Below are 24,916 nucleotides of genomic sequence, written 5' to 3' on the forward strand. Positions count from 1 at the left end.
TGACTTTTTGTTTTGTTGTTTTTTATTTTTCAAGACAGGGTCTCACTGTGTAGCCTTCCTTGGCTGTCCTAGAACTCACCTGTAGACAAGGCTGGGCTTGAATTCACAGAGATCTACCTACCTCTGCCTCCCAAGTGCTGGGATTAAAGGCTGACATTTTTTTCTTTTAAGTCTGTTGGAAAATAACAATTATATCTTAAATTATCTTAATATTTTGTTATTTGAATAGTTGTTTGTGATAGCTGTTCTCCTTAAGTTGTATTTATTTCTATTCTATGCTTATTGATTGATTGATTTTTGTGATAGGGTTACTTGTATTCCAGGCTAGCCTTGAACTTGATGCTTAGCTGAGGATGACCTTGAATTTCTGATCTTCCTTTTTATACTTTTCTTTTTTCCTTTCTGAGACAGGGTCTCACTGCGTAGAACAGGCTAGCCTTGAACTCACAGAGATCTACCTGCCTCTGCCTCCTGAGTGCTGGGATTAAAGGTGTGCATCTCCACGCTTGACAAGCCTGCACTGTCTTTAAATACAGATTCTGTGAGCTACATTAGCTCATGGTGTTGGAGCTGACAGCATAGGTCCTGACCGTGGGTCAGAAGATGACAGTGCTGGTTTTCCTTGGGCCAGGTGTCAGGTGCACTGGGAGATGGATTTTACTTGGGGGTCCCCTCCGTGCCACTGAAATAAGCATGAGCTTCACAAGTGTGCTGACCCGTGTGTACACCATACTCCCATCCTGCTGGGTATTTATATATGGGTGTGGAGGGAGTCACCGTCTCTGTTCATTTCCTTCTGGAAACTGTGCTATTGAGACTATTTACAGAGCCAGGATGGTGGTGCTTTAGGAAGCTGAGGCAGGAGGATCCTGTCTCAAGTAACAGCAACAACAAAAGGCTGGTGTGTGCTTTAGTGGGCGAACCCAGTGCCATGGACTGCCCTGAAAGACATAGCCGCCACCCTCACCCCTCTCCCCCACTCCCCCTCCCGCACCACACACCCCTTGTTTCAGGCCGATGGAATCGTTTGTGGGCTTCCGTTCAGGGTTCATCTTTCTTCTAGTAACACACGTGTATTCTTGGTCGTGAAAATAGCTTCCTCCATTAAAGCCTGTTTGTTCAGAACACTTACATCGATCACAGCTGTGGTCGTGGAGGCTTTTAGAGAAGAGAGTAGTGGTTGGAGGGATGAGCAGCTGGCTGCAGGCGGGGCAGCTGTGGTCATTGGACAGTGCTCCCGAGCGCCCAGAGCTGTCCTCCCCACTACACTGTCACTTCAGCTGACTCCTGCAGTAACGAGGGTTTTCTTTCTCAAGATGACGATTACTCCCCGCCCACCAAGAGGCCAAAGAGCAGTGAGCCGCCCCCACCTCCACCAGTCCCAGAGCCCGCCAATGCTGGCAAGCGCAAAGTGAGGGAGTTCAACTTCGGTAAGTGTCTGCAGGGAAGAGGGTAAGAGGGGGGCAGTGGCAGCTGTGATGTAGGAGGTGGTGGAGCTGTGTGAAGCCTGCAAGCGGTGTGGATGGCATTGAGTCGGCCACTGGGCGCCATTATCTTCGAAAGCACTAAGCCCTTTGTTTACAAACTTAGTGCTCAGTTTTGCTCTGTTTCCCACCTGCTTCTCATTGTCCCTCCAGTTGCCAGTGGATTTCTAAGGGACTGAGTCAAATATTAGGGGGGAATTAGTTTTGTGGCCCATACTTTGAAGACCACTTAACTCTTGAAAATGTCTTTGTTTTGTTCCTGTTGGGGTAGACCCCAGGGCCAGTGTTCTGCCAGTGCTGAACCTCACCCAGCCTTCATGTAGGCATCCGAATCTCCCACTTTGTTCTTGTTCTTGTTGCAGCTGCTGGCTCTAACTGGATTTTGCGTGTATGTGAGTTTGTTGAGTGTTTTCAGCGTTGTATGGAATTGGCAGCTGCCTCCCTGTAAAGCCGAGCTTCTCCACAGCTGCCGCGCTTCAGTGCCCCAGAGGACCCGTGTAGGCCTCTCCCTTTGCCGCTGTTTTGCAGTGCTTAATTGGGCTGGTCTTTTCTGATCGCCTAACTTTAAGAAGGTTAAAAACTACAAAGGCAGTCTGTAGACTGTTCTAAAAATAAGTTTCAAATGTCCCTCAATCTCCAACTGCTCCTATGAAGCACAGGAAAAGGAAAGACCCTTGGAAGTCAGGGAAAAGCCAGACTGAGACTGGCTGTCAGGCAGGTTGTCTGGTTGTCTGCTGCCGCGAGCACCCAGTGCCAAGCTGCCCCCGGTACTGAGAGTAGCTTCCTCTCATTTTCAGAGAAATGGAACGCGCGAATCACTGACCTGCGGAAGCAGGTTGAAGAGCTGTTTGAGAGAAAATACGGTATGTCTGCAGAGTCGCCTGCTCAACCCATTGCTCAGGTCGGCCAGGAACTGTGCCCTCCTCACATATCTGTCTCTTCTAAGGACATATTAGTAACCAAGTTTCCAGATCAGATTACCACACCATACACACACAGTCGCTTCATGCTATAATTTTTTTTTTTTTTTTTTTAAGGCAGAGTCTTACTATGTAGCCCTGATTGTCAGAATTTGCTATGAAGACCAGCTTGGCATCCAATTCACAGAGTTCCACCTACCTCTACCTCTAGAGTGGTGGGATTAAAGGCATGTGCCCCCATGCCTGTCTCAGATACATATTCACAGATTTACATTTGTTGATCTTGGCTCTTGAAAACTTTTTTCCCCCAAGACAGGGCTTCTCTGTGTAGCTCTGGCTCTCCTAAAACATGTTCTGTAGACCAGACTGGCCTTGAAGGCAGAGATCCGCCTGCCTCTGCTTCCTGAGTGCTGGGATTAAAAGCATGCACCACCACTGCCCAGAAACTTATTTTTTTAAAGATTTATTTATTTTTATACTTTTTTCGGTGTTTTGGATGCATGTATGTTCCATCCCCATGTGCCTCATGCGGAGATGGCTGGGAGCTGAACCTCTGCCAGAGCAGCGAGTGCTCCTAACCACTGGGCCATGTCTTCAGCCCCCAACATGTATTTCTTACCTATGACTGAGGACTCTAATGAAGCCCTAGAGCTACAAAATCATTAATTTGCTAAACATGGCATATTTTCCTTTTGGTGTCCTTCATGTTCCTCCCACCTTGTGTTTAGGCCTTAGTTTGTGGGTGTTTTTTGTTGTTTTTGTTTTTTTTTTTTTTTTTTGGTTTTTCGAGACAGGGTTTCTCTGTGGCTTTGGAGCCTGTCCTGGAACTAGCTCTGTAGACCAGGCTGGTCTCGAACTCACAGAGATCCGCCTGCCTCTGCCTCCCTGTTTTTGTTTTTTGAGACAGTTTTTGGAACCTGTCCTGGAACTCTGTAGACCAGGCTGGTGTCGAACTCACAGAGATCCACCTGCCTCTGCATCCCAAGCACTGAGATTAAAAGAGTGCACCACCACCGTCCAGTTTAGTTTGTGCTTTTAATTCACCCATTTCAAAGCAGGAAACATGGACACAGTCCATGTAGAAGCAGTGAGGTACAGCAGACAGGTCCCGGCTAGGCCAGGATGCCATGTCCTCATGCTCCTGCCCTCCTCTTCAGAGTAGGCATGAGAACTGCAGGTGTGCCCGGAAGATCTGGTAAGACAGCCCGGTCCTTGCAGGATGCCGGCTGGTGGATGGTTCATGCTTGCTCTTTGTGTTTCCATGTTTCCACTAGCACCGTTCTGAGCTAGAGTAGCTTAGTATGTGCTGTGCTCTCCAGCCATGTAAATTAAGGCCTCTGTTGAGAATGTAATCTTTTGGATTGTTTTGTTTGGTTGAGACAAGTTCTCACCATGTAGAGCAGGCAGGCGTAGAAGTCACCGAGATCCCTTTGCTCCTGAGTTGTGGAATCACAACCATGCCCACTAAGATTCTTTTCTAGATAAGAAAATAAATGTGTGCCGACTGCTATGAAATTATCACAACAATCTTTATGTTTTATGAATTGAAAGCAACTTGGCTGGTAATTGGCTGAGAAGGAGGAATTCTCGCTGTGTTCTGTAGACTTGGAATTTGGGCTAGGGGATTAGTGAGTTCATGCTCTGTGTCCAGCTCAACCACTGACATGGATGATGTACCTGAAACTTTAATGCAAATGCCAGTGTTTATTGGGTGCACATGTACACAGCACCCCAGCTGACAGTGTATTTGGTGCCCAGCCACAGGCTGTGGACACTTCTATAACTGTTGGCATCATTTCACCCCCGGGTAAATAAATGGCTGTTATCATAAATTATGCAGATCAGAAATGTCTTCCATCCTGTTTCTTAAGAGAAAATCTTTTAGAGGTTTAGTCATAAATAATGAATGTTTATGTTGTAAAATCTCAGCAGTTCCATTTATAAATACACACTAACTACTGTGGTTTGGCTTAAAAAAATTGTGAAGACAAAGCATGATTGCATATTCGGGTGTCGTTCTGTCTGGGGTTTGCTCAGAGCCTTGTCTTGTAATGATGGTCCCTTTCTCTTTTCATCCTAAAGCTCAAGCTATAAAAGCCAAAGGTCCGGTGACGATCCCATACCCTCTTTTCCAGTCCCATGTTGAAGATCTTTATGTAGAAGGGCTTCCCGAAGGGATTCCTTTTAGAAGGCCATCGACATACGGCATTCCTCGCCTTGAGAGGATATTGCTGGCCAAGGAGAGGATCCGCTTTGTGATTAAGAAGTAAGACACACGTGCTTGCGTGGGGTTCCTAACTGTTTCGGTTGATGCATTTTTTTTTTTAATGCTGGCAAATACTCATTAATCAGAGGCTGTATTTAAAAGCTCGAATGATTGTGTATCTCTTTATGTTCCACTCTTCCCTTTTCCTGTGTTTGTATGTGTGATCTGTGTGCATGTGTGGCACGTATTTGCATGTGTGTGCTTATGTGTCTGTGGGCCTCGAGGTTAACATGGTGGATCACTCTTCCACCTTACTCTTTTGAGACAGGTCTCTCTCAGTCAAACCCAAGGTTCCCTCTTCAGCTCGTCTGTCTAGCCTGTTTCACTCCAGGGATTGTCTCTGCTCTCTCAGGACATTTGTTGAGTGCTGAGGATCTGAGCACTGGTCCTCTAGCTTCTGGGGAAAGTGCTTTACTGAGCTGTTTGCCCATTAGCCTGTCTTCCCCCTTGTAATATATGCGTACAAGCATGCTCAGGTCAGACTGGGCTTGGCTCTGAGTCATGAGCTCCTGCCCACCCGGTAGGCCTGCAGTCAGGCAGTCAGATCACCTTTTCTCACTGTTTTCAGTGAGGAAGAGTAGCCAGAGCGTCTGTGTGTTGCCTTTAAGTTTGGAAAAGCGAATGCATACATGTGAGCATAAGAGTGAAAATTAAAATAAGCAAAGTTGGAAGGAAGAGTGAACAGGAAAAGGAGGCAGTAGAGAGGATGGCTTCCTTCGCTGTCTGCTGAGCAAGCGTGGACATCGGAGGTGCTGCTAGCACACTACTTCTAAAATGTCAGCCACCCGTACAATGCTGGGTATCATTTGCCCTTTTTGTTTCTACATTTACTTTTCTATATCTGTGCATGCATGTGCATGTGAGGTCAGAGAACATTAGGAGTTTGTTTTCATGATCACCCCCAGGATGTCATGCTTGGCAGTGCGAGCTTACGTCATCTTGCTGACCCCACTTCCCGTATCTCTTGGCAAAGATTACGGAGTAAAGTTTAAAGATCTAGGGGGGCATTTTTAAAGTGACAGAAGCAGTGGAGGAAACCTCCTCCTATATCCTTGAAACAGTTTGCACACCTAGAAGGCGAAGCTGGAATGTGGGCTAGGAAACTAAAGTAGCAGTCAGTACAGTAGCAGACATGCATTTAAAACGAGAGAGCCGGAAGACTGCCGGTCTGAGAAGGTCTGAAAGTGCCAGGACATGGAAAGGAAGTCATGTGTCTGTAGCATGGGCCTTTAGTTTCACCATTCAGGAGGCAGAGGCAGGAGGAGCTCTATGGGTTTGAAGCCTTTCTGGTCTTTACAGTGAGTTCCAGCACAGCGAGGACTACATAGATAGACCATGTTTCAAAAAACTTGAGAAAAATGAAATAATACAAGTTTATGACAATTGTTTTTTAAGATTGAACAAAGTCTTTGCTTTCTACAGTACTGGGCAGTGTGTGAGAGAGAGGTCACAGTTCACAGGGTCAGGGTCATTTCCTACAGAACTGGGCAGGGTGAAAGAGAGGTCACAGTTCATAGGGTCAGAGTCACTTCCGACAGAACTAAGCAGGGTGAGAGAGGTCACAGTTCACAGGGTCATTTCATGCAGAACTGGGCGGGGTGAGAGAGAGGTCACAGTTCACAAGGGTCCATGGCCTGGGTCTGCAGGAAGTTTCCCTTGTTTGCCCGTCCACCGGAGCATCAGCAGGCGCTCTGCCCGCAGCCCACCATTGCGCAGCTGTGTCCACTGACCCTGACCCAGCTCCCCTTGCTTCCAGACGCCTCGGGTTGTTCCCAGGCCCCTGCTCCCCCCCACCACAGTGGCTCACACAGGAGGGCTGTGCGAATTAGGGTTTAGGGGTTTTATGGGTTTGTTTGATTGTTCAGAAAAATACAGCATGTCTCTTGCCCTGCACATATAAATGTTAAATATATGCAGAACTTAAAAAAAAGTTTATAGATGTGTGGGAGAACATATTTTTTAATATAATATAAAGTTATAGGACTCAATTACTGTAAACATTTTAAACTATCCATAGCAAGGTACCTCTTTTACTGTGAGCGCAGAGGCCCCACGAAGCATCTCCTGAGAGAGTTCGCACTTACTGCGTTGTAGAGCCCTGTGAAGTTAGGTCCAGCTGTGTGAGTGCAGTCAGTCCCCACGGCTGGGTGCTGTGCATCTGCTCTGTTTGCCTCCTTGCTGGATCCGGCCTGGCAAGTTCTCACCATTGGCTCTTTCCTTTTAGACACGAGCTTCTGAACTCTACACGGGAAGACTTACAGCTGGATAAGCCAGCGTCCGGAGGTGGGTATCAAGCCTCCAGGTGGTCCCAGCAGTGTGCGGAGGACTGTGAGCACCCAGGGCGGGGTGGCCTCCTCTGGAGGTTGCAGTAAAGAAATAGGCCTTTGGCTTGCACCCGAGAGTTGTTACAGAGCATGCACCCCAGAACCCGAGTGCCTCATAGAAGAGCAACACTTGTTCTGTTTACTTATAACCACAGATAGTTGGGTAGATTGGGCCTGATGCTAGAGTTCTAAAACGTCTCTGTTGCTGTGAGAAACACTGACCAACAGCGAATTGGCCAGGAGAGGGTTATTTGGGAAGCCACGGTAGGAGCTCAAAGCAGGCAGCTAGAGGAAGGAACTGGAGCAGAGCCCATAGAGGAATGCTGCTTACTGTATTGCTTCTCTTGGCTACCCCTTACCCAGCCTAGGCCCACTCTTCCAGGGATATATATAGCACCATGCGCAGTGGGCTGGACTCCCACATCAATCGGCAGTCAAGAGAATGCCCCACAGAGCCCCATAGACCAGTCTGGTGGAAATATTCTTCAATTAAGATTCCCTCATCCACCAGTGGTGGTGGGGCTTTAATCCCAGGACTCAGGAGGCAGAGGCTGGCAGATCTCTCTGTGAGTTCAAGGCCAGCCTGGTCTACAGAGTGAGTTCCAGGATAGCCATATTGTTACACAGAGAAACCCTGTCCCAAAAAATAAAAACAAAAAAGAAAAAGATTCCCTCTTTCACCTGGTGGGAGGGGGGACTTTAATCCCAGCACGGGAGGCAGAGGCAGGAGGATCTCTGTGAGTTTGAGGCCAGCCTGGGTCTACAGAGTGAGTCTAAGATAGCCAGGACTATGCAGGGAAACCCAAACAAAAGATTCCCTCTTCCCTCTTTCTGGATATGTCTAGTTTTACATCAGGTCAACAAAAGCTATGATACACAGACAGACAGACTGCATTTCTGGGCAGACCTGCACAGATGTATTCTCCCTGGCATGGTGGCTCATGCTTTTAATCCCAGTACTTGGGATTTGAACACACTGGCCTACTTGATGAGTTCCAGGTCAGCTGGGGCTGCTGAGATATTGTCTCAGAAATAAATTTGCTAAAAAGTGTATTGTAAAGTCTATATTTGTCAGTTGGTTAATGGGTCATCATCAGTCCTGTCTAATTTAGGACATAGATTATCTTTATAGAACATGGAGCCATAGATACTGTCACGTGATTCTGAAGGAAAGAGGTCATACTTTGTCTTGTGTTCCTCTGGATGGAGTGGGAGTTGCCCCATGACGATTAATAAGAATTTTTTATTAATTAATAAGAATAACTTATTAATAATTCCTTATTAATTAATAAGAATAACTTAGGGTGTTCTCACAACATTGAACAACCTGAGTAAGTCAAGCTGTTAAACTGAGAGACCTTGCTCTTTTCCCTCCCAGTGAAGGAAGAGTGGTATGCACGAATCACCAAACTGAGGAAGATGGTAGACCAGCTTTTCTGCAAGAAATTTGGTAAGTATATTTTTCCCCACACCAAACATTACAGAGTAACTTTTAAGAAATTATACATGTGAATTTGTGTGACTGGGGGGGGGGTACCTGCAGAAGCCAGCATAAGCCAGCTCTCCTAGAGCTGGAGTTAAGGGCAGTTGTGAGCCATCTAATATGAATATGGGTCCTCCGGAGGAGCAGCAAGCACTCTGAACTGCTGAGCCCTCTCTCCAGCCACTGACGTTTTTTGTTTCTTTTATCAGTTGCGGGGTTGGTGAAGATCTTCTCCCAGTCAGTGGGTTGCCTTTTTGTCTTAGTGACAGTGTCCTTTGCTTTACAGAAGCTTCTCAGTCTCAGGAGGTCCCATTTGTTCAATGATGCCCTTAATGTCTGTGCTGCTGGGGTTGTACGTAGGAAGTGTTCTCCTGTGCCCATGTGTTGTAGAGTACTTCCCACTTTCTCTTCTATCAGGTTCAGTGTGTTCGGACTGATATTGAGGTCTTTAATCCATTTGGACTTGAGTTTTGTGCATGGTGATAGATATGGATCTATTTTCATTCTTCTACAGATTGACATCCAGTTATGCCAGCATAATTTGTTGAAGATGCTCTCTTTTTTCCATTGTATACTTTTAGCTCCTTTATCGCAAATCAGGTGTTCATAGGTTTGTGGGTTAAAGTCCGGGTCTTCTATTCGATTCCATTGGTCGACTTCTCTGTTTTTATGCCAATACCAAGCTGTTTTCAATACTGTAACTCTGTAATAGAGTTTGAAGTCAGGGATGGTAATGCCTCCAGACGATCCTTTATTGTATAAGATTGTTTTGGCTATCCTGGGTTTTTTGTTTTTCCATATAAAGTTGATTATTGTCTTCTCCAGGTCTGTGAAGAATTTTGATAGGATTTTGATGGGGATTGCATTGAATCTCTAGATTGCTTTTGGTAGAATTGCCATTTTTACTATGTTGATCCTCCCAATCCAAGAGTAAGGGAGATCCTTCCATTTTCTGGTGTCCTCTTCAGGGCTGGTTCAACATACTCAAATCTATCAATGTAATCCACCATATAAATAAACTGAAAGAAAAAAACCGTATGATCATTTCATTAGATGCTGAAAAAGCATTCGACAAAATTCAACACTCCTTTATGATAAAGGTCTTGGAGAGATTAGGGATACAAGGGTCATACCTAAATATAATAAAAGCTATTTACAGCAAGCCGACAGCTAACATTAAATTAAACGGAGAAAAACTCAAAGCCATCCCAATAAAATCAGGAACACGACAAGGATGTCCACTCTCTCCATACCTCTTCAATATAGTGCTTGAAGTTCTAACAATAGCAATAAGACAACATAAGGGGATCAAGGGGATTCGTATTGGAAAGGAAGAAGTTAAGCTTTCGTTATTTGCAGATGATATGATAGTATACATAAATGACCCCAAAAACTCTACCAAAGAATTCCTACAGCTGATAAACACCTTTAGTAATGTGGCAGGATACAAGATCAACTTCAGAAAATCAGTTGCCTTCCTATACACTAAGGATAAGGAAGCAGAGAGGGAAATCAGAGAAGCATCACCTTTCACGATAGCCACAAATAGCATAAAATATCTTGGGGTAACTCTGACCAAGGAAGTGAAAGATCTATTTGACAAGAACTTTAAGTCTTTTATTTTATTGTAGGAATCAAGTGAGATGATTTGAACTTAACCTTGTGTTTTTTCTGTTGCTTTTAGTAAAAATTTTTTTTTAATATTTATTTATTTATTATGTATACAATATTCTGTCTGTGTGCATGTCTGCAGGCCAGAAGAGGGCACCAGACCTCATTACAGATGGTTGTGAGCCACCATGTGGTTGCTGGGAATTGAACTCAGGACCTTTGGAAGAGCAGGCAATGCTCTTAACCGCTGAGCCATCTCTCCAGCCCCCGCTTTTAGTAAAATTTAAGTATAAGAAACTATATAACAGACAGCTGGGCAGTGGTAGTGCACACACCTTTAAATCCAGCACTCAGGGGGCAAAGGCAGGTGGATATCTTGAGTTCGAGGCCAGCCTGTTCTACAGAGTGAGTTCTAGGACCGCAAGGGCTACATACACAGAGAACCCTGACTCAAAAAACCAGCCCCCACCTCCAAATAAAACACTATATAGGTGACAATAGAATAAACCTTCATTTTTCTTTTTGGGCTGGGATGGATTAGTCTTCCACATCCTAAACAAATGCTTTGTCTCATTTTGGCAATTCCTTTATTGTGAGCCATACCTTGGCCCCGAGTGATTGCTTCATACAACCTCATTTACACAGTGTGCCTATTTGACTGGTTCATTTCTCTTTTGGATCCCTTGTCATTGTATTGCTATGGAATGAGAAGGCCATTAGGTCCACTGGCCTCCTGAAGAGTCACCATGATTGTGTTTCATGTTATCTTGGTATGTGCTATTGATTTATTGTAATTCTTGTTGTATTGAGACAACGTCTCACTGTGCAGGTGATATATAGACCAGGCTGGCCACAAACTCAGAGGTTTATCACATTTGCCTCTGAGTGCTGAGGTCAGAGGCACAATCCACCATGTGGGGTTCGTGGTGCTGGGAGTGGAACCCAGAGCTTTGTGCATGTAGTAGGAGGGCCCACTTGTTCTTCCCAGCCGCCCACTAGGTTAGCCCCGAAATAACAACACAGAAACTGTATTAATTAAATCACTGTTTGGCCCATTAGCTCTAGCTTCTTATTGGCTAACTCTTACATCTTAATTTAACCCATTTCCATTAATCTGTGCTTCACCACGCAGTAGTGGCCTACCAGCAAAGTTCCAGTACGACTATCTCTGGTGGCAGTGGCTCCATGGTATCTCTCTGACTCCATCCTTCTTCCTCCCAGAATTCAGTTCCGTCTTCCTCGCCTACATAAGTTCTTCCCTATCAACAAGCCAAGGCAGTTTCTTTATTCATTAACCAAGAAAAGCAACACACAGACAGAAGGAACGCCCCCCACCATGTGCGTTCTAAGCCAGCACTCTCACACCCTCAGATCTCCTGTTTCGGGTGATGGTTTTGTTTTGTTTTTTATTGTCATTTTGAGACAGCATGCAGCCTTTGCTGGCCAGAATTCACTCTGTATCCCAGGCTGGTCTTAAACTAAAAGTGTGAGCCACCATATTTTACTTTAGTCTTACACATTTGGACACATGTGTTTGATTCGTTAACGTTGCAGTGCCTTAAAGAAAGAAAGGAATCTTAGAAGCCGGGCGGTGGTGGCACACGCCTTTAATCCCAGCACTCGGGAGGCAGAGGCAGGCGGATCTCTGTGAGTTCGAGGCCAGCCTGGTCTACAAGAGCTAGTTCCAGGACAGGAATCAAAAGCTACGGAGAAACCCTGTCTCGAAAATCAAAAAAGAAAAGAAAAAGGAATCTTAGGTATGGTTGTCAGGGTGTCAGTCTACATGTGTGTCTGTTCACCGTTGGAAAGTCTGGTGTCCGTGGAGGCCAGAAGAGGCCTGAATCCCCTGGACTGGAGTTGCAGGTGGTTGTGAGCTGTCATGTGGGTGCTGGGAACCTCACCCAGGTTCTCTGCAAAGGCAGCTGGTGCTTATACCCACTTAGCTACGTCCGCAACCCCAGAACATCCTTTGTTGGTCGCTGTTCCCTGCATCAGGAACAAATCAAGTTTCTGTTTGGAAAGGAAATTTATCGAGTTTTATTTTGGGCTTAAGCCCATTAAACCTCTCAGGGTCCAGAAAGATTCACTATGGCAGGCGAAAACCTGGCTAATTGGATCTGAGGATAAAACTGAAAGGAATCAGCTCATGTATGTTACCACTACATGTTCCTTATTCCTTGGAACAAAGAAGCAGCAAGAAGCACAAGGCATGATCTTCACACAGCTTTCGGTTTATATAGGCACACAGACAAGTTAGCAATCCCATAGGCAGTAACAGTAGTATCAAGCGTGCATTTTCACAGTCACCAGAACCTGTGGATCTGGCAAGGAAACATCTTATGTCTCAGAGGGGGGCGTGACTGGGAACTAACCTACAGGCTGATTTGCATTAGCATCTAGGTGGTTGAGTTAAAAAGAATCTCTTCTGGGAACCCTACTTTTTAATCCGAGACAGGGTTTCTCTGTAGCTTTGGTGCCTGTCTTAAAACTAGCTCTTGTAGACCAGGCTGGCCTCGAACTCCCAGAGATCCGCCTGCCTCTGCCTCCCGAGTGCTGGGATTAAAGGCGTGCGCCACCACCACCCAGCTCCAGGTGAGAACTTTTCTCTGAAGTTAGTTGTAGTGACTCAGGCCTCCCCCCCCACCAAACAGCTAGTCTCCTGGTCTAGGATCCTATGTTAGTTGAAACCAAGGTGGAGGGTAAACAGAATACTAGTAAGTAGTTGAGAGCAGACCAGCAGATTACAGCTTCCTGAGTCTGCTGTTAGAGCAGACAGACTGCCTCCGCTGTGAGGCTCCTTTCTTATCAGTGAGGTGTTAACAAAGAAAGTTTGTGGGGTACTAGCTTTATGTAGATTTTGGCTGTGAGAACAAAGGCTTGACTGAGTGAATCCTTTTCATTCCATGGCTTCATGGTGTGTGGGGAGGTTTCTGGTTACCCTACAGGAAGAGTCAGGTTTATCCACTGCTGGGATCCTATAGAAGGGGGAAATGCCACGATTTCACAAGATTTCTACAGAACCGACAGTGACTTATCCAAGGGACATGTATGCCCATAGCTCTGTAAAAACGGGTTACTCCAAGTGAATGTGTACATACACACGTCCCGTGGATTAGTCCACTAGATCTGTCAGCTGTACATTTACTGTGTAACACTTGTGGACTCCCCGCAGAAATTTTCTTTTCCACTACACTGGGGTAGTGACTGGTTGGGTGGTAAAGGTCGAAGCTTCTCAAACATGTCAGTTTCCCTGGCTGTCCACTGTAGCATGCATTCTAGTTGGTCTTAATAATAAAAACCCAGAGTCAGATATAGGAGTTATTGCTGAAGATCAGAGAAGCAGAGTGGCCAGCCACCAGAGAGTTCTTTTACCTCTCCCAATGCTCAGACTCACAGGGCGATCCTCCCCTCATACTGCACTGCCGTCCTGTCTCCTCCCGCCTTATAGTCCTCTCTTCTACCAGCCATATCACTGCTGTCTCCTCCTCACTAGTGCTGGGATTAAAGACATGGGATCCCATCCCATGTGTGTGAGCTCTGTTTCTCTTTTAGACAGATTCAGTCTAGTGTAGCCCAGGGTGGCCTTGAACTAACAGAGATTCCCTCTTCCTCTGTCTCCCAAGTCCTGGGATTAAAGATGTGTGCCACCACTACCTGGCGTGCACTCTGATCTTCAGGCAAGCTTTATTTGTTAAAACATAAACAAAATAGCATTACAGTCCGCAATGAGTCAGGCTTTAGTAATACCTTCCTTCCCATCTGGGTGTAAATTCCTTCGTGTCCAGCCAGTGCCTTCCTAGACATTTAGCAGCCGAGATCAAGTGATGGCCGTTGTTTATTGTTATGCATGCCACCATTATGTCATGGTGGTTTGTGTGTGGGAGAGACATGTGGTTCTGAGTGTCTTGTGCCCTGAGAGTATCGCTGGTGTTGGCTGTTGTGGGCTTTCCCTAAGAAGCGGCTAAGGAAAGAAGGAAGAGGAAGGGAAAGGAGAAGTGGCCGGTGGGAGATGGCTGGGCTTTGCCAAGCACAGCTGAGGAAACAGACTCGGGCTGGGATGTGGCTCTTTTTAAGGTGCTTGCTTGGTGTGCCTGAGGACATGGCTTTGAGCCCCAATATTATAATTTTAGAAAACTTTGTTTTGTAATTTATTTATTTTTATTTCGTGTGTGTGTGTGTGTGTGTGTGTGTGTAGTTTGCCTGCATGTATGTCTTTATGAAGGTGTCAGATCTCCTGACACTGGATTACAGGAAGTTATGAGCTGCCATTTGGGTGCTAGAAATTTAACCCAGGTCTTCTGGAAGAGCAACCACTGCTCTCTATTGCTTAGCCATCTCTCCAGCTCCCAATTTTAAAAAACTTTTAAAGAGAGAAAGTAGATATTAAGAGGGTTGATGATGTGGTTCAGTTGGTGGAATGCTTGCTTAGTATACATGAAACCCAGAATTTTATTCCCAGCCACCACCATCCAAAAAGGAACTTACTGGCTTTTTGGGTGGCATTTTTGGTGGATTTGGATTGGTGGCTGTTGGGAGCTGCTGAGAAATTGGTAGCCTCTGGTGCCCTTCCTAAGGTTTCTGTGGCCGTGGGAAACACGACCTCCCTGAAACCCCTTAGGAGTGTGCTCCACCCTCACCATCCACTGCCTGTGACTGGTGCCTGCGCATTCCTGTTCACTCCCATGGACTGTGCAGACCACTCGGGAGGGGAGGGGAGGGGAGGGGAGGGGAGGGGACCCAACCCATCTTGGAAGCACTGGTTCCTGTCGGGCAATGTGCAGGACTTCCTGGTCCATGAGTGTGGCTCATTGCAGACTAAGCGAGGTGGGGACTGTCACGATAGGGAGAGCTCACAGACTTGACTTTTGCCCTTTTCTTTCCGTTTTTTTTCTTCTATTGAGACAAAGTCTCACTATGTAGCCCAGGCTGGCCTCAGACTGAGCAATCCCTCTGCCTCTGTGAGTGCTGAGATAAAAGGCCTTTGCCGCTACAGCCAGCTTCCACCTTTTGTCTCTCAACTGCTGTCAACTCAAGCATGATTTTATTTCATAAAAAGCCTGTTAAAATTAGGTTTAAATTTTTTCCTATCTAGCAGATAAGACAGGAATGGATTCAAGCTGTCACGGGGTTGTGATCCTCTTGGACACATTCCCTTTACTGGTGTGGTGGTGACTACCTCGCCTGTGATTTTTCTAACACAAGAGCCCTTCAGCTGTGGTGTTGCTAATACGAAGGAAGGATTGAGGCAGACTGGGTTGGGAGATAGCTCAGTTGTTACAGTGCTTGCTGCAGAGCTATGAGGCCAGGTGTTTGAGCTCTCGAACCCACGGTCAAACAAGGTGGACGCGGTGGTGTGTGCCCTTGTGGTCTCCGCGGTGAGGAGGTGCAGACAGGAGGGTACCTGGAGCGTGCTGGCAGCCAGCCTGCATGGAAAGTTTCAGACTTATCAGTAAGAGTCGGCAGCCTGAGGAACTACACTGTGTTGACCTCTGTTCTGCACATGTGCACAAAAACTATTTGGGTGAAGTTTCAGACTAGAGATTAATAGATGGATTTAAAACCCTCCCCCATATAGGCGCTCTCTCTCTCTGTGTCTCTCTGTCTCTGTCTGTCTCTGTCTCTCTCTGTCTCTCTCTGTGTGTCTCTGTCTCTGTCTGTGTCTGTCTCTCTGTCTGTCTCTCTCTCTGTCTCTGTCTCTCTGTGTCTCTGTCTGTCTGTCTGTCTCTCTCTGTGGCTCAGGCAACCCTGGCACTCCATATTCCCCAGCGTAGCCTCCTGAGTGCTGGGATTACAGGCTCATACCCATGGCTGGCTTTTTTTGTGTTTTAGTTGTGGTATTTGAAGCTGGGCACTTGGGGTATTGGCTGTGTGTGACTTCAGCCTGAGTTTCCTGCCTTGCTCTCATCTTCTGCAGCTGAGGCCTTGGGGAGCACAGAAGCCAAGGCTGTACCATACCAAAAATTTGAGGCCCATCCCAATGACCTCTATGTGGAAGGACTTCCAGAAAACATTCCTTTCCGAAGCCCCTCATGGTATGGAATCCCAAGACTGGAAAAAATCATCCAAGTGGGCAATCGAATTAAATTTGTTATCAAGAGGTAAGAAAAAAAATTTTCCCTGACATTTGAAGATGGATCTTTTCTCCTGAGTGGTCCTTCCTGTGTATACCGTAAATGCAGTGTTTCATTTACATGAGCTGATTAAACAGATGTTTTTCTAGTATAGTATGAGGTGTGTGCCAAATGGGGCCCAAGAGCAGCTGTCTTGTGAGCCTGACCTTTGTGTCAGGACAGTGGCATGAGAGCATCTAGAATGCAGGGAGGGCACACCTCTAGGAGGGCACACCTCTAGGAGGGCACACCTCTAGCCCGTCCCTGGGCTATGTGGCTCGGGAAGGGATCTTCCAGAGCAGTGATGTCAGTGGAGGCAGGAAGGGGTCAGGTGTGGCTGCGCTCCTGGTGTGAGGAACGAGATGCCACCACAGATGGCTGAGTGGAGGAAGGCGGCACGCAATAGTGTATGTTTAAAGGTCCTGAAGCAGAGTCTGCTGTGGTCCGTGTCCTGGATGTCATGGGTACAGTGGCTGCGTTCTCAAGGACATGATGTGTTAAGGAGCGGGCACAGAAGGCCGGCCTTGGCCTCAATCCCAGGGACGTTTCCCAGGGCTTCCTCTGCCTTGTCATTTGTGGCAGTGTGCGTTGGTGTTTGTCAGGATTGAATGGGGACATGGGACAGCAGTGTCGCAGGTGTCCAGCTCCAGTAGGACAAGAGGTGGCAGGTCGAGTTGGTTCGGAAAAGAGAGTGACCGGCACACCTTTATTTCTACAGACACCCATAATCCTGTAGTTTTATGGAATTTGTTTTTTTCAGAATAGTCACCAAAATGGTTTGTTTTCCTGCACAAGAAGGCAGAATGGGCCATACTAAAAATGAACTGACAGTATGTAGCTGAGTGGGAGTCTTGACACTGCTCCTGAATACTCTGACCACTAATGTCGCTAACACTTTCACAGGCCAGAACTCCTGACCCACAGTACAACTGAAGTGACTCAGCCACGGACGAACACACCAGGTATAGTTGCCCAGAACCTACCCACCCGTCTGCCTGTCCACCTGTCCTTCCTTCTTTTCTTCTTTCCTTCCTTTTATTATTTATTTTTGGTTTGTTGAGGCAGGGTTTCTCTGTGTAGCCTTGGCTGTTTTGAAACTCACTCTGTAGACCAGGCTGGCCTCACAGAGATCCACCTGTCTCTACCTCCTGAGTGCTGGGATTAAAGGCGTGCGCTACCACCACCTGGCTCCTTCTTTTTATTTAAATAATTTTATTTTTGAAAAAAATGTTTCCATATTGGTGGGAACTAAGCCCAGTGCCTCATGTATTTGGCAAGAGCTGTACTACTGAATGATGCCCCTATACTCTTCTTCCTTTTCCCTCTAAGTTGTTTAGAGTAGCCTAGAACTCACTTTGTAGCATAGGGTGGCATTGAACCTGATTCTGAGGTAGCAAGAGCCAAACCATGCCTGAAAAGTTCTCCAACACTCCACCCCTCCCTTGAGCCCTTACATTTCCACACCTGTCTTCTCTGATGCCCCCTGTACGCAGTGATATAGGTGTCCGCTTGTCTCCAGAGCCTTAGGCCATCGTACCATGCCAACACTGCACCCTGGCAGCTGGACCACAATAACCACTTTAGATGCTGGGCAGGGGTGGCAGACGCCTTTAATCCCAGCACGTAGGAGGCAGAGGCAGGCAGATCTCTGTGAATTCAGGGCTACACAGAGAAACACTGTCTCGAAAAACAAAAAACAACCAAAGCTACACAGAGAAACCCTGTCTCGAAAAAGAAAGACAAACAAAACAATTCCTTAGCAGATGTTTTGATGTTTATAGGCTATTGCAGGACTTTCTTACCTGTTGGAGACATGTTTACCTCCCCCAGGAATTTCAGAGCCGCGTCTGTCCCCTGCATCCTGTGTGACAGATTAGCCTGTTAGCTGTGCTCACATGTGTGTTAGATGCTTTGCTTTTTCCTTGAGAGAGGGACTCCTAATATCCTATGTGGCCTCAGAAATTCCACAATACTCCCTCCTCACTCTCCTGAGTGCTCATGTGCTTGTCTGAATGTAAGACCCTCAGAGATGAGCACTATGTGGTGGGAACTCTGCTAGCCACACTCGCTATTAGCCACAGTTCAGTGTGGGACCTCCTGGCACCTTCTGTGGCCAGCCCAGTAGAGAAGTGACCAGAGCAGTGATGACAACAGCCCTGTCCCACCTGGAAGAGTCTTCCACAGCGGCAGTCTCTTTCTGCCCTTAAGTCTGTGGGATTTGTCTCAATACCGTAAGCAGCATTATTGGTGACATTTGGTTTTGCTTCTTCCCAGTCAAAGAAGATTGGAATGTCAGAATCACCAAGCTTCGCAAGCAGGTGGAAGAGATCTTTAATTTGAAGTTTGGTAAGTGAGACACAGTGGTTACATCTTAGGTTACAGACAGTGGCCGGTTCCGAATGAATTCTAGAAGTTCAGAACGTAATGAATGGAGGTCCCAGAAAGAGGGCCTTAATTTACTTCTGTTGCTCAGCTCACTCCTTAAGTCAGAGAGTTATTTCATGTCTCTCTGCTTCTGTCTTCTCCTGTGTCACAGCTCGGGGGGCTTTAGAGCCACTGTGCTTCTCACCTGGAGAACACATGACCTTCATCATTTGCTTCAGCTTAGAGTAGCTGCCAGGTTCCTCGGGCTCAGTGCGGGTTTCAGTGGCTTGTCCAGTCAGTCATGGAGAAGGAAGGGTGACAGAAAATGCCAGCATGGTCTGCTACACTGCACTGTAACATCTGCTCTCTGTGGATATTTTGCTCTGTGCTTCTGGAGGCCTCAGCTTGGGCCTGGCCTCTGTAGGTCGGCTTTCCTGGAAGATTCGGGCCTACAGGACAGACAGATACATCATCAACCTCATGTTGTGTTCAGTGGCCTTGGCTCACTTCTCTGTCTTGAACACAGAGACCATTTGGATTCATATCCTGGCTATTATTTGCATTGAAAATGTTTAAATGTCTGTTGTCTGAACTGATGGCGCACACCTTTAATCCCAGCACTCGGGAGTCAGAAGCAGGTGGATCTCTGTGAGTTCAAGGCCAGCCTGGTCCACAGAGCTAGTTCCGGGACAGCCAGGGCTGTACAAGGAAACCCTGTAAGCGTGTGTCCTCAAATAAAGGCGCTGTCTGTAAGCTGGGGAGAAGACTGGATGGTGACGAGCATTCCTGTTGTTCCAGAGCATCTGGTTTAGGGTGCCAGCACCCACAGGACAGCCCACAGCCTGCTCTATTTCCAGTTCCAGGGGACCTGACTCCTGGCCTCCTTGGGTACCAGGCATGTTTGTGGTGCACAAACAGACACATAAAGTAGAATTTATTTTTTGAGAAAATAGTTTTTAAAGTACTGTTTGTTTTTCTGGGTATAGTAGCTCATGCTATAGTCTTGGCTCTTAAGAAGCTGAGGCAGGAGGATAAATATTAGTTTGAGACCAGCCTACACTATATACCAAGAACTTGCCCTAAAAAAAACTAAACAAAAATACTGGTTTTAAAAAATATAAGTGAGGGATGGAGAGATGGCTCAGTGGTTAAGAGCATTGCCTGCTCTTGCAAAGGTCCTGAGTTCAATTCCCGGCAACCACATGGTGGCTCACAACCATCTGTAATGAGGTCTGGTGCCCTCTTCTGGCCTGCAGACATACACACAGATAGAATATTGTATACATAATAAAAAATATTTAAAAAAAAATATAAATGGGCCAGACAGTGGTAGTACACGCCTTTAATCCTTAGTACTTGAGAGGCAGAGGCAGGAGGATCTCTGTGGTTTGAGGCCTGCCTGGTCTACAGAGTAAGTACCAGGACAGCCAGGGCTGCACAGGGAAACTATATCTGGAAAAACAACAACAACAAAAAAGTTAGAGTTGAATTTATTTTTTAAAATTCTAAATATTTTGAATTTTATGTACATGGGTGCTTTGTCTACTGTATGCATATGTAACTAATGCCTGTGGAGGTCAGAAGAAGGCATCGGATGCCTGAAACTGGAGTCATGCATGGTTGTGAGCCACTGTGTGGGTGCTGGGGAGTGAATCCTGGGTCCTCTGCAAGAGCAACAAGTGCTCTTAATTGCTTAGCTGTCTTTCCAGTGCTGACACTTTTATATTATTACTATTATTATTATTATCTTCATCATATTAAGTTACCTCTTAATAGTGAGTGTCTGTGGGTTGGATTGCTAGAAAGTTAGCATAGATACAAACTTCCGTGCTCCTGACTTGGCTTCTCTTTGTCTTTCAGCTCAAGCTCTTGGCCTCACAGAGGCAGTGAAGGTGCCCTATCCTGTATTCGAATCAAATCCAGAGTTTCTGTATGTGGAAGGGCTGCCTGAGGGGATCCCCTTCCGAAGCCCCACCTGGTTTGGGATTCCACGCCTGGAGAGGATTGTCCGTGGGAGCAATAAGATCAAGTTTGTCGTTAAAAAGTAAGCTGCCTTTGCCTCTACAGCCATTTGCCATGATGCTAGCCTTGCTGTGTCTCAGTGAGTCCTTCGTTCTTGGCTAGACCTCCTGGGGGGGCAGGGGAGAGGCTCCTCCCGCTGCCCTGCAGGTTCAGAACACAGAGCGTTGCTAAACTTGGGATCGAACCCAGGGCCTGAACAATTTGGCAAGCGCCTCATTGGGGGATTCAAGGAGAGCGTTCTCTTACTGAACTGTACTCAATCCTCAGGATAGATTCCAGTCAGTCACGGTTTTCCCTGAACTTCTGTCAACTAAAGCCCAGGCAACATGCTTGCTCTGTTTTCCGCAGTTCATCGTGATGGAGTTATTTACTTTCCTGCAGAGATTCAGTGGTTGACAGAAGTGATCTAGCGTTCATTTGCTATTTTAAAGGAGTTACAGAAGCTGGAGAGGTGGCTGTCTTAGTCACCGTTCTTTGTGGCCAGGGCATTTAGTTGAGGGTTTGCTTACAGTCTCAGTCCAGTATCATCATGGTGGGGAGCATGAGGGTAGCACGGAAGGCGTGAAGTGACGTGACGCTGGAGAGGTAGCTGAGAACCGCATCCTCATCCACAAGCAGTGGGCCTACTGTGGGCTTTTAAAGCCTCACCCCGTAACACCCTTCTTCCAGCAGTGGCCACTGCTTGGTGACTAAGCCTTCATATACATGGGCCTTTGGGGGCCATTCTTACTCAAACCACCACATTCCGCTCTCTGGCCCCTGAAGGGTTACAGCCATGTCATAATGCAAAATAAGTCCAACTACTGAAAGTCCTCATAGGCTTTCCTAGTCCAAACACTATTTGAAATGCCAAGGGGTCTTCTGAGACTTATGGCAGTCTCTTAACTGTAACCTCCTGTAAAACAAAAAAGCAGGTCACATACTTCCAACATAAAATGGCACAGAGTACACATGGTTGTTCCAAAAAGGAACATAATGAGGAAAACTAGACCAAAGCAAGACCGAAAACCAACGGGGCAAGCTCCCAACTCTGCATCTCCGTGTCTGGTGTCAAGGTCGTCTTTAGATCTCCACCTTCTTTCAGCTTTGTTGTCTGCAACACGCTGGTCCCACTCCCTGTTAGCAGTTTCCCTCCGCAAGTATCCCATGACTCTGACATCTCCAGCATCTTGAGATCTCCAGAGCAATTCTGGCCTCCTCTCTGGGCCTCCATGCACAGACACCCCTGACACATTCCTGACCTCAGCAGCTTTCCCTAGCCATGGAGGGAGATTCCAAAACCCTTTTCTTGTACTCTTGGCTCTAAAGCCAGAACCACGTGACTGAAGCTACCAGGTTCTGCTTGATGGGGCTGGGCTTGCCCGCTCCTCCAATTACGTTTCATCATCAGCTTCTGTTTATGGTTTCCTTCGCTGCTTAAGCCTTTCTTTGATTCCTTTTCACCAGTTGGGAGCTTAGCCGCTGGAGTCGTGCCCCAAGACACCACTCCCTTTCTTCCCTTCAGCACCAGGCTTTTCTTTAAACTTCTCATCTCCTTGAGCCCTGGGCTTTGCTCCCTTACATTTCCTGGCGTACCTTTTCTCCTCAAGCTGCACATTTTGTGGTTCTCTTTGTCCAGCTGGCTCCTTTTCATTAGGGATCTGCATAGAGGGATTGCTAGTAAGACACAGCCAATACTAGGATGCTGGAAATCTCCTCTGCTGAGAATTTGTTCAAAACTCTTTAATTTCACCTCAGGCAAATTTTTAGGACAGGACAAGAAGCAGCCATGTTCTTCGCCCAAACATCCCAAGAACAATCTCTAGGACACTTACTGATACTCTTCCCCTCTGAAACCTCCTGTACTGCGCCCTCGCAGTTCACCTTGCCCTCAGTACCGTCTTCCACACTCCTACTAGTGTGACCCAGTAAGCCTTCAGTGGCTTTTCCAGGCCAGAGTTCGCATTGCACCAACAAGCGTGGTCAGGTCTCACATCGGTACCCACAGTTTCTGTCTTAGACACCGTGACAACAGCAGTTTTTATAATAGGAAACGTGTGGTTGGGGACTGATTTACAGCTTCAGAGGCAATGGGACGTAGCAGCGCACATGGTGCTGGAGAAGAAACTGATCTCCGTCCTAATCCCGAGAGAGGGAAAGGGAGAGGAGAGAGAGAGAACTTCTTGTTTTGCTTTGAGAGAGACTGGACCTGGTATGGGTTTTGAAACCTCAGTGCCCACCCTTCAATGGCATACTTTCACCAACATGGTCACACCTACTCCAACAAGTTCTTCTCATATAGGGCCACTCCTTGGTGATGAAACATTCAAATATATGAGCCTGTGGGGGCTGTTCTTTTTCAAACCACCACAGATGGCTCCAGTTAATAGCACTGACTGCCCGAGAACCCACATGGCAGCTCATAACCGTTTTATCTCCAGTCCTGGGGATCCAACACCCTCTTCTAACCTCCAAAGGCACTAGACATGCATGCACAGAAAACACCGATATATATGTTTTTATTTTCTAGAAATAGTTCTTGCGTTTGTGCTGTGTGAATGACGCACTGTGTTCTTTCTAGGCCTGAGCTAGTTGTGTCCTACCTGCCTCCCGGGATGGCCAGCAAGATCAACACGAAAGGTAAGAGGCAGCCCCTCAGGGCGTGAGCACATGGCTTTCTTCGCTGCCGCGCCTTTGTCACCTGAGTCACAGTTCGTTGTCACCGTGGGCTTTGGTTTATTTCTTTGCTTTAAGCTGTTTTAGTTAGTGAATTTTTTTTTTAAGATTTATTTATTTATTAAGCATACAATGTACTGCTGGCAAGGAAGGCACCAGGTCTCATTACAGATGGTTGTGAGCCACCATGTGGTTGCTGGGGATTGAACTCGGGACCTCTGGAAGAGCAGCCAGTGCTGCTGAGCCATCTCTCCAGCCCCGTGGATCTCTTTCTTTCTTCTGTTTCCTTGCCCTCTCGCTGGAATTTGATATTTGCATCCTCCTTCATTCGCGTCTCCACAGCTTTCGGGCACTCATGTGGAGGATTACACTACCATTTAGTTCTTCAGGTTTCATTGAAAAGAACAAACTGTATGACTTTAATACTCTGCTTTTATAGAGCACCTCTGTATTTTTTTGTGCAGCTTGCAAAGATAATATTGCCCTTTGCCTTACAGCACTGCAGTCCCCAAAGCGACCACGAAGCCCTGGGAGCAACTCCAAGGTCCCTGAGATTGAGGTCACTGTGGAAGGTGAGTTATTCTACGTTTTCTCCTCACTCTTCGCCCCACAGTTGTATGGACTCAGGAACTTCTGTGCAGCTGGGGTTTCATGTCTAAAAAGCACCTGATGCTAAATTTATGAATATTGTGTTTTTTTTAATGCATGACTTGTGTGTGTGTCTGTGTGTATGCATTGTTATAGGACATCTCGGGTGTCGCCTTCAGGAACACTGTCCTTGTGCTTTGAGATAGGTCCCCTTTTTTGTTCTAGACCTAGCTGGGTAGGCTAGACTGGCTGCCCTCGAGCCCTAGGGATCAGACTCGGGTCCTCAGGCATAGCAGTAATGCACTTTAGTGACTCTGACACCTCCCTTGCTTAACTTACAGTTGTTTGTAAACCGTGGCTGCTGTGGCGACCTACTTGAGGAGACCCCTCGGGTTTTTTTCCGTAGTGGTAAAGTGAGGCAGACCTACCACACTGAGATGTTTCTCATCTTTTTTCCTCTTTGTTTTTCCTACTTTTGATGACGTATGTTTATAGGTTGTTTAAATAGCGGTGTGCTTGCTCACAGCAGGTCTGTGTCTTTTCGTGTCTTCTTCCGGCCTCTGTTGTGCAGGCTGTCACCTTTGGAAGTCAGTTGTCTAAGATGCCTGACATAGTAACAGACAGTCCTGACCCGACACTGCTGGGCACATTGTTTCCATCGACACAGAAGGAAACAGTCGCCTGGGGGCGCCTGGCCCTGGGGTCCTCGCTGCGGATTTTCTCTCAGTGTCCTCACTTGTTTACTTGCACAGAGCGCATTTTCAAAGAACAGGTGGAAGGTAGTCATGGCAAGTGGTTGGTAAATAACGGACCCCGTGTGCCAGCTTACCACCCTGATGAGCGGTGGCCACAGGGAAGATGGACTTCCTTGCTGGTTTGGTGACTTGTCCCCAGGACTCTGTCCCTTCCTCGTGACCACTTGTAAAGGGCACGTGATGTTCCTTTTAGTAAAGACTTCCCCCAGAAGCCATGCCAAGCTGTGCTGAGGTAACCCTTCTGTGTGCCCTAAGCCTCTGAGTGGTTATTTAGAAGCAGTTACAGGACAGGGCAGGACAGAGAAACCACCCTCTACATGGCCGCGCCCATCGC

The 24,916-nt window shown here is 46.8% G+C and overlaps 1 protein-coding gene across 11 annotated transcripts in view; it reads left to right on the top strand.

The window, feature by feature from the left end:
- The window catches only part of Gtf2i (general transcription factor IIi), an 88,272-nt gene that overhangs the window by 53,243 nt on the left and 10,113 nt on the right, over nucleotides 1-24,916 (top strand). For all 11 annotated transcript variants that reach the window (XM_057765289.1, XM_057765292.1, XM_057765290.1 and 8 more), the window contains 11 exons: nucleotides 1,317-1,430; nucleotides 2,282-2,347; nucleotides 4,487-4,670; nucleotides 6,895-6,953; nucleotides 8,373-8,444; nucleotides 16,003-16,186; nucleotides 17,102-17,160; nucleotides 18,473-18,544; nucleotides 20,423-20,606; nucleotides 23,145-23,203; nucleotides 23,737-23,811. In XM_057765289.1, coding sequence (XP_057621272.1) covers nucleotides 1,317-1,430; nucleotides 2,282-2,347; nucleotides 4,487-4,670; nucleotides 6,895-6,953; nucleotides 8,373-8,444; nucleotides 16,003-16,186; nucleotides 17,102-17,160; nucleotides 18,473-18,544; nucleotides 20,423-20,606; nucleotides 23,145-23,203; nucleotides 23,737-23,811 — 1,128 coding nt within the window. The remainder of the gene's footprint in view (nucleotides 1-1,316; nucleotides 1,431-2,281; nucleotides 2,348-4,486; nucleotides 4,671-6,894; nucleotides 6,954-8,372; nucleotides 8,445-16,002; nucleotides 16,187-17,101; nucleotides 17,161-18,472; nucleotides 18,545-20,422; nucleotides 20,607-23,144; nucleotides 23,204-23,736; nucleotides 23,812-24,916) is intronic.

The sequence above is a fragment of the Chionomys nivalis genome, chromosome 3, assembly GCF_950005125.1.
Source record: "Chionomys nivalis chromosome 3, mChiNiv1.1, whole genome shotgun sequence".
NCBI lineage: Eukaryota > Metazoa > Chordata > Mammalia > Rodentia > Cricetidae > Chionomys > Chionomys nivalis.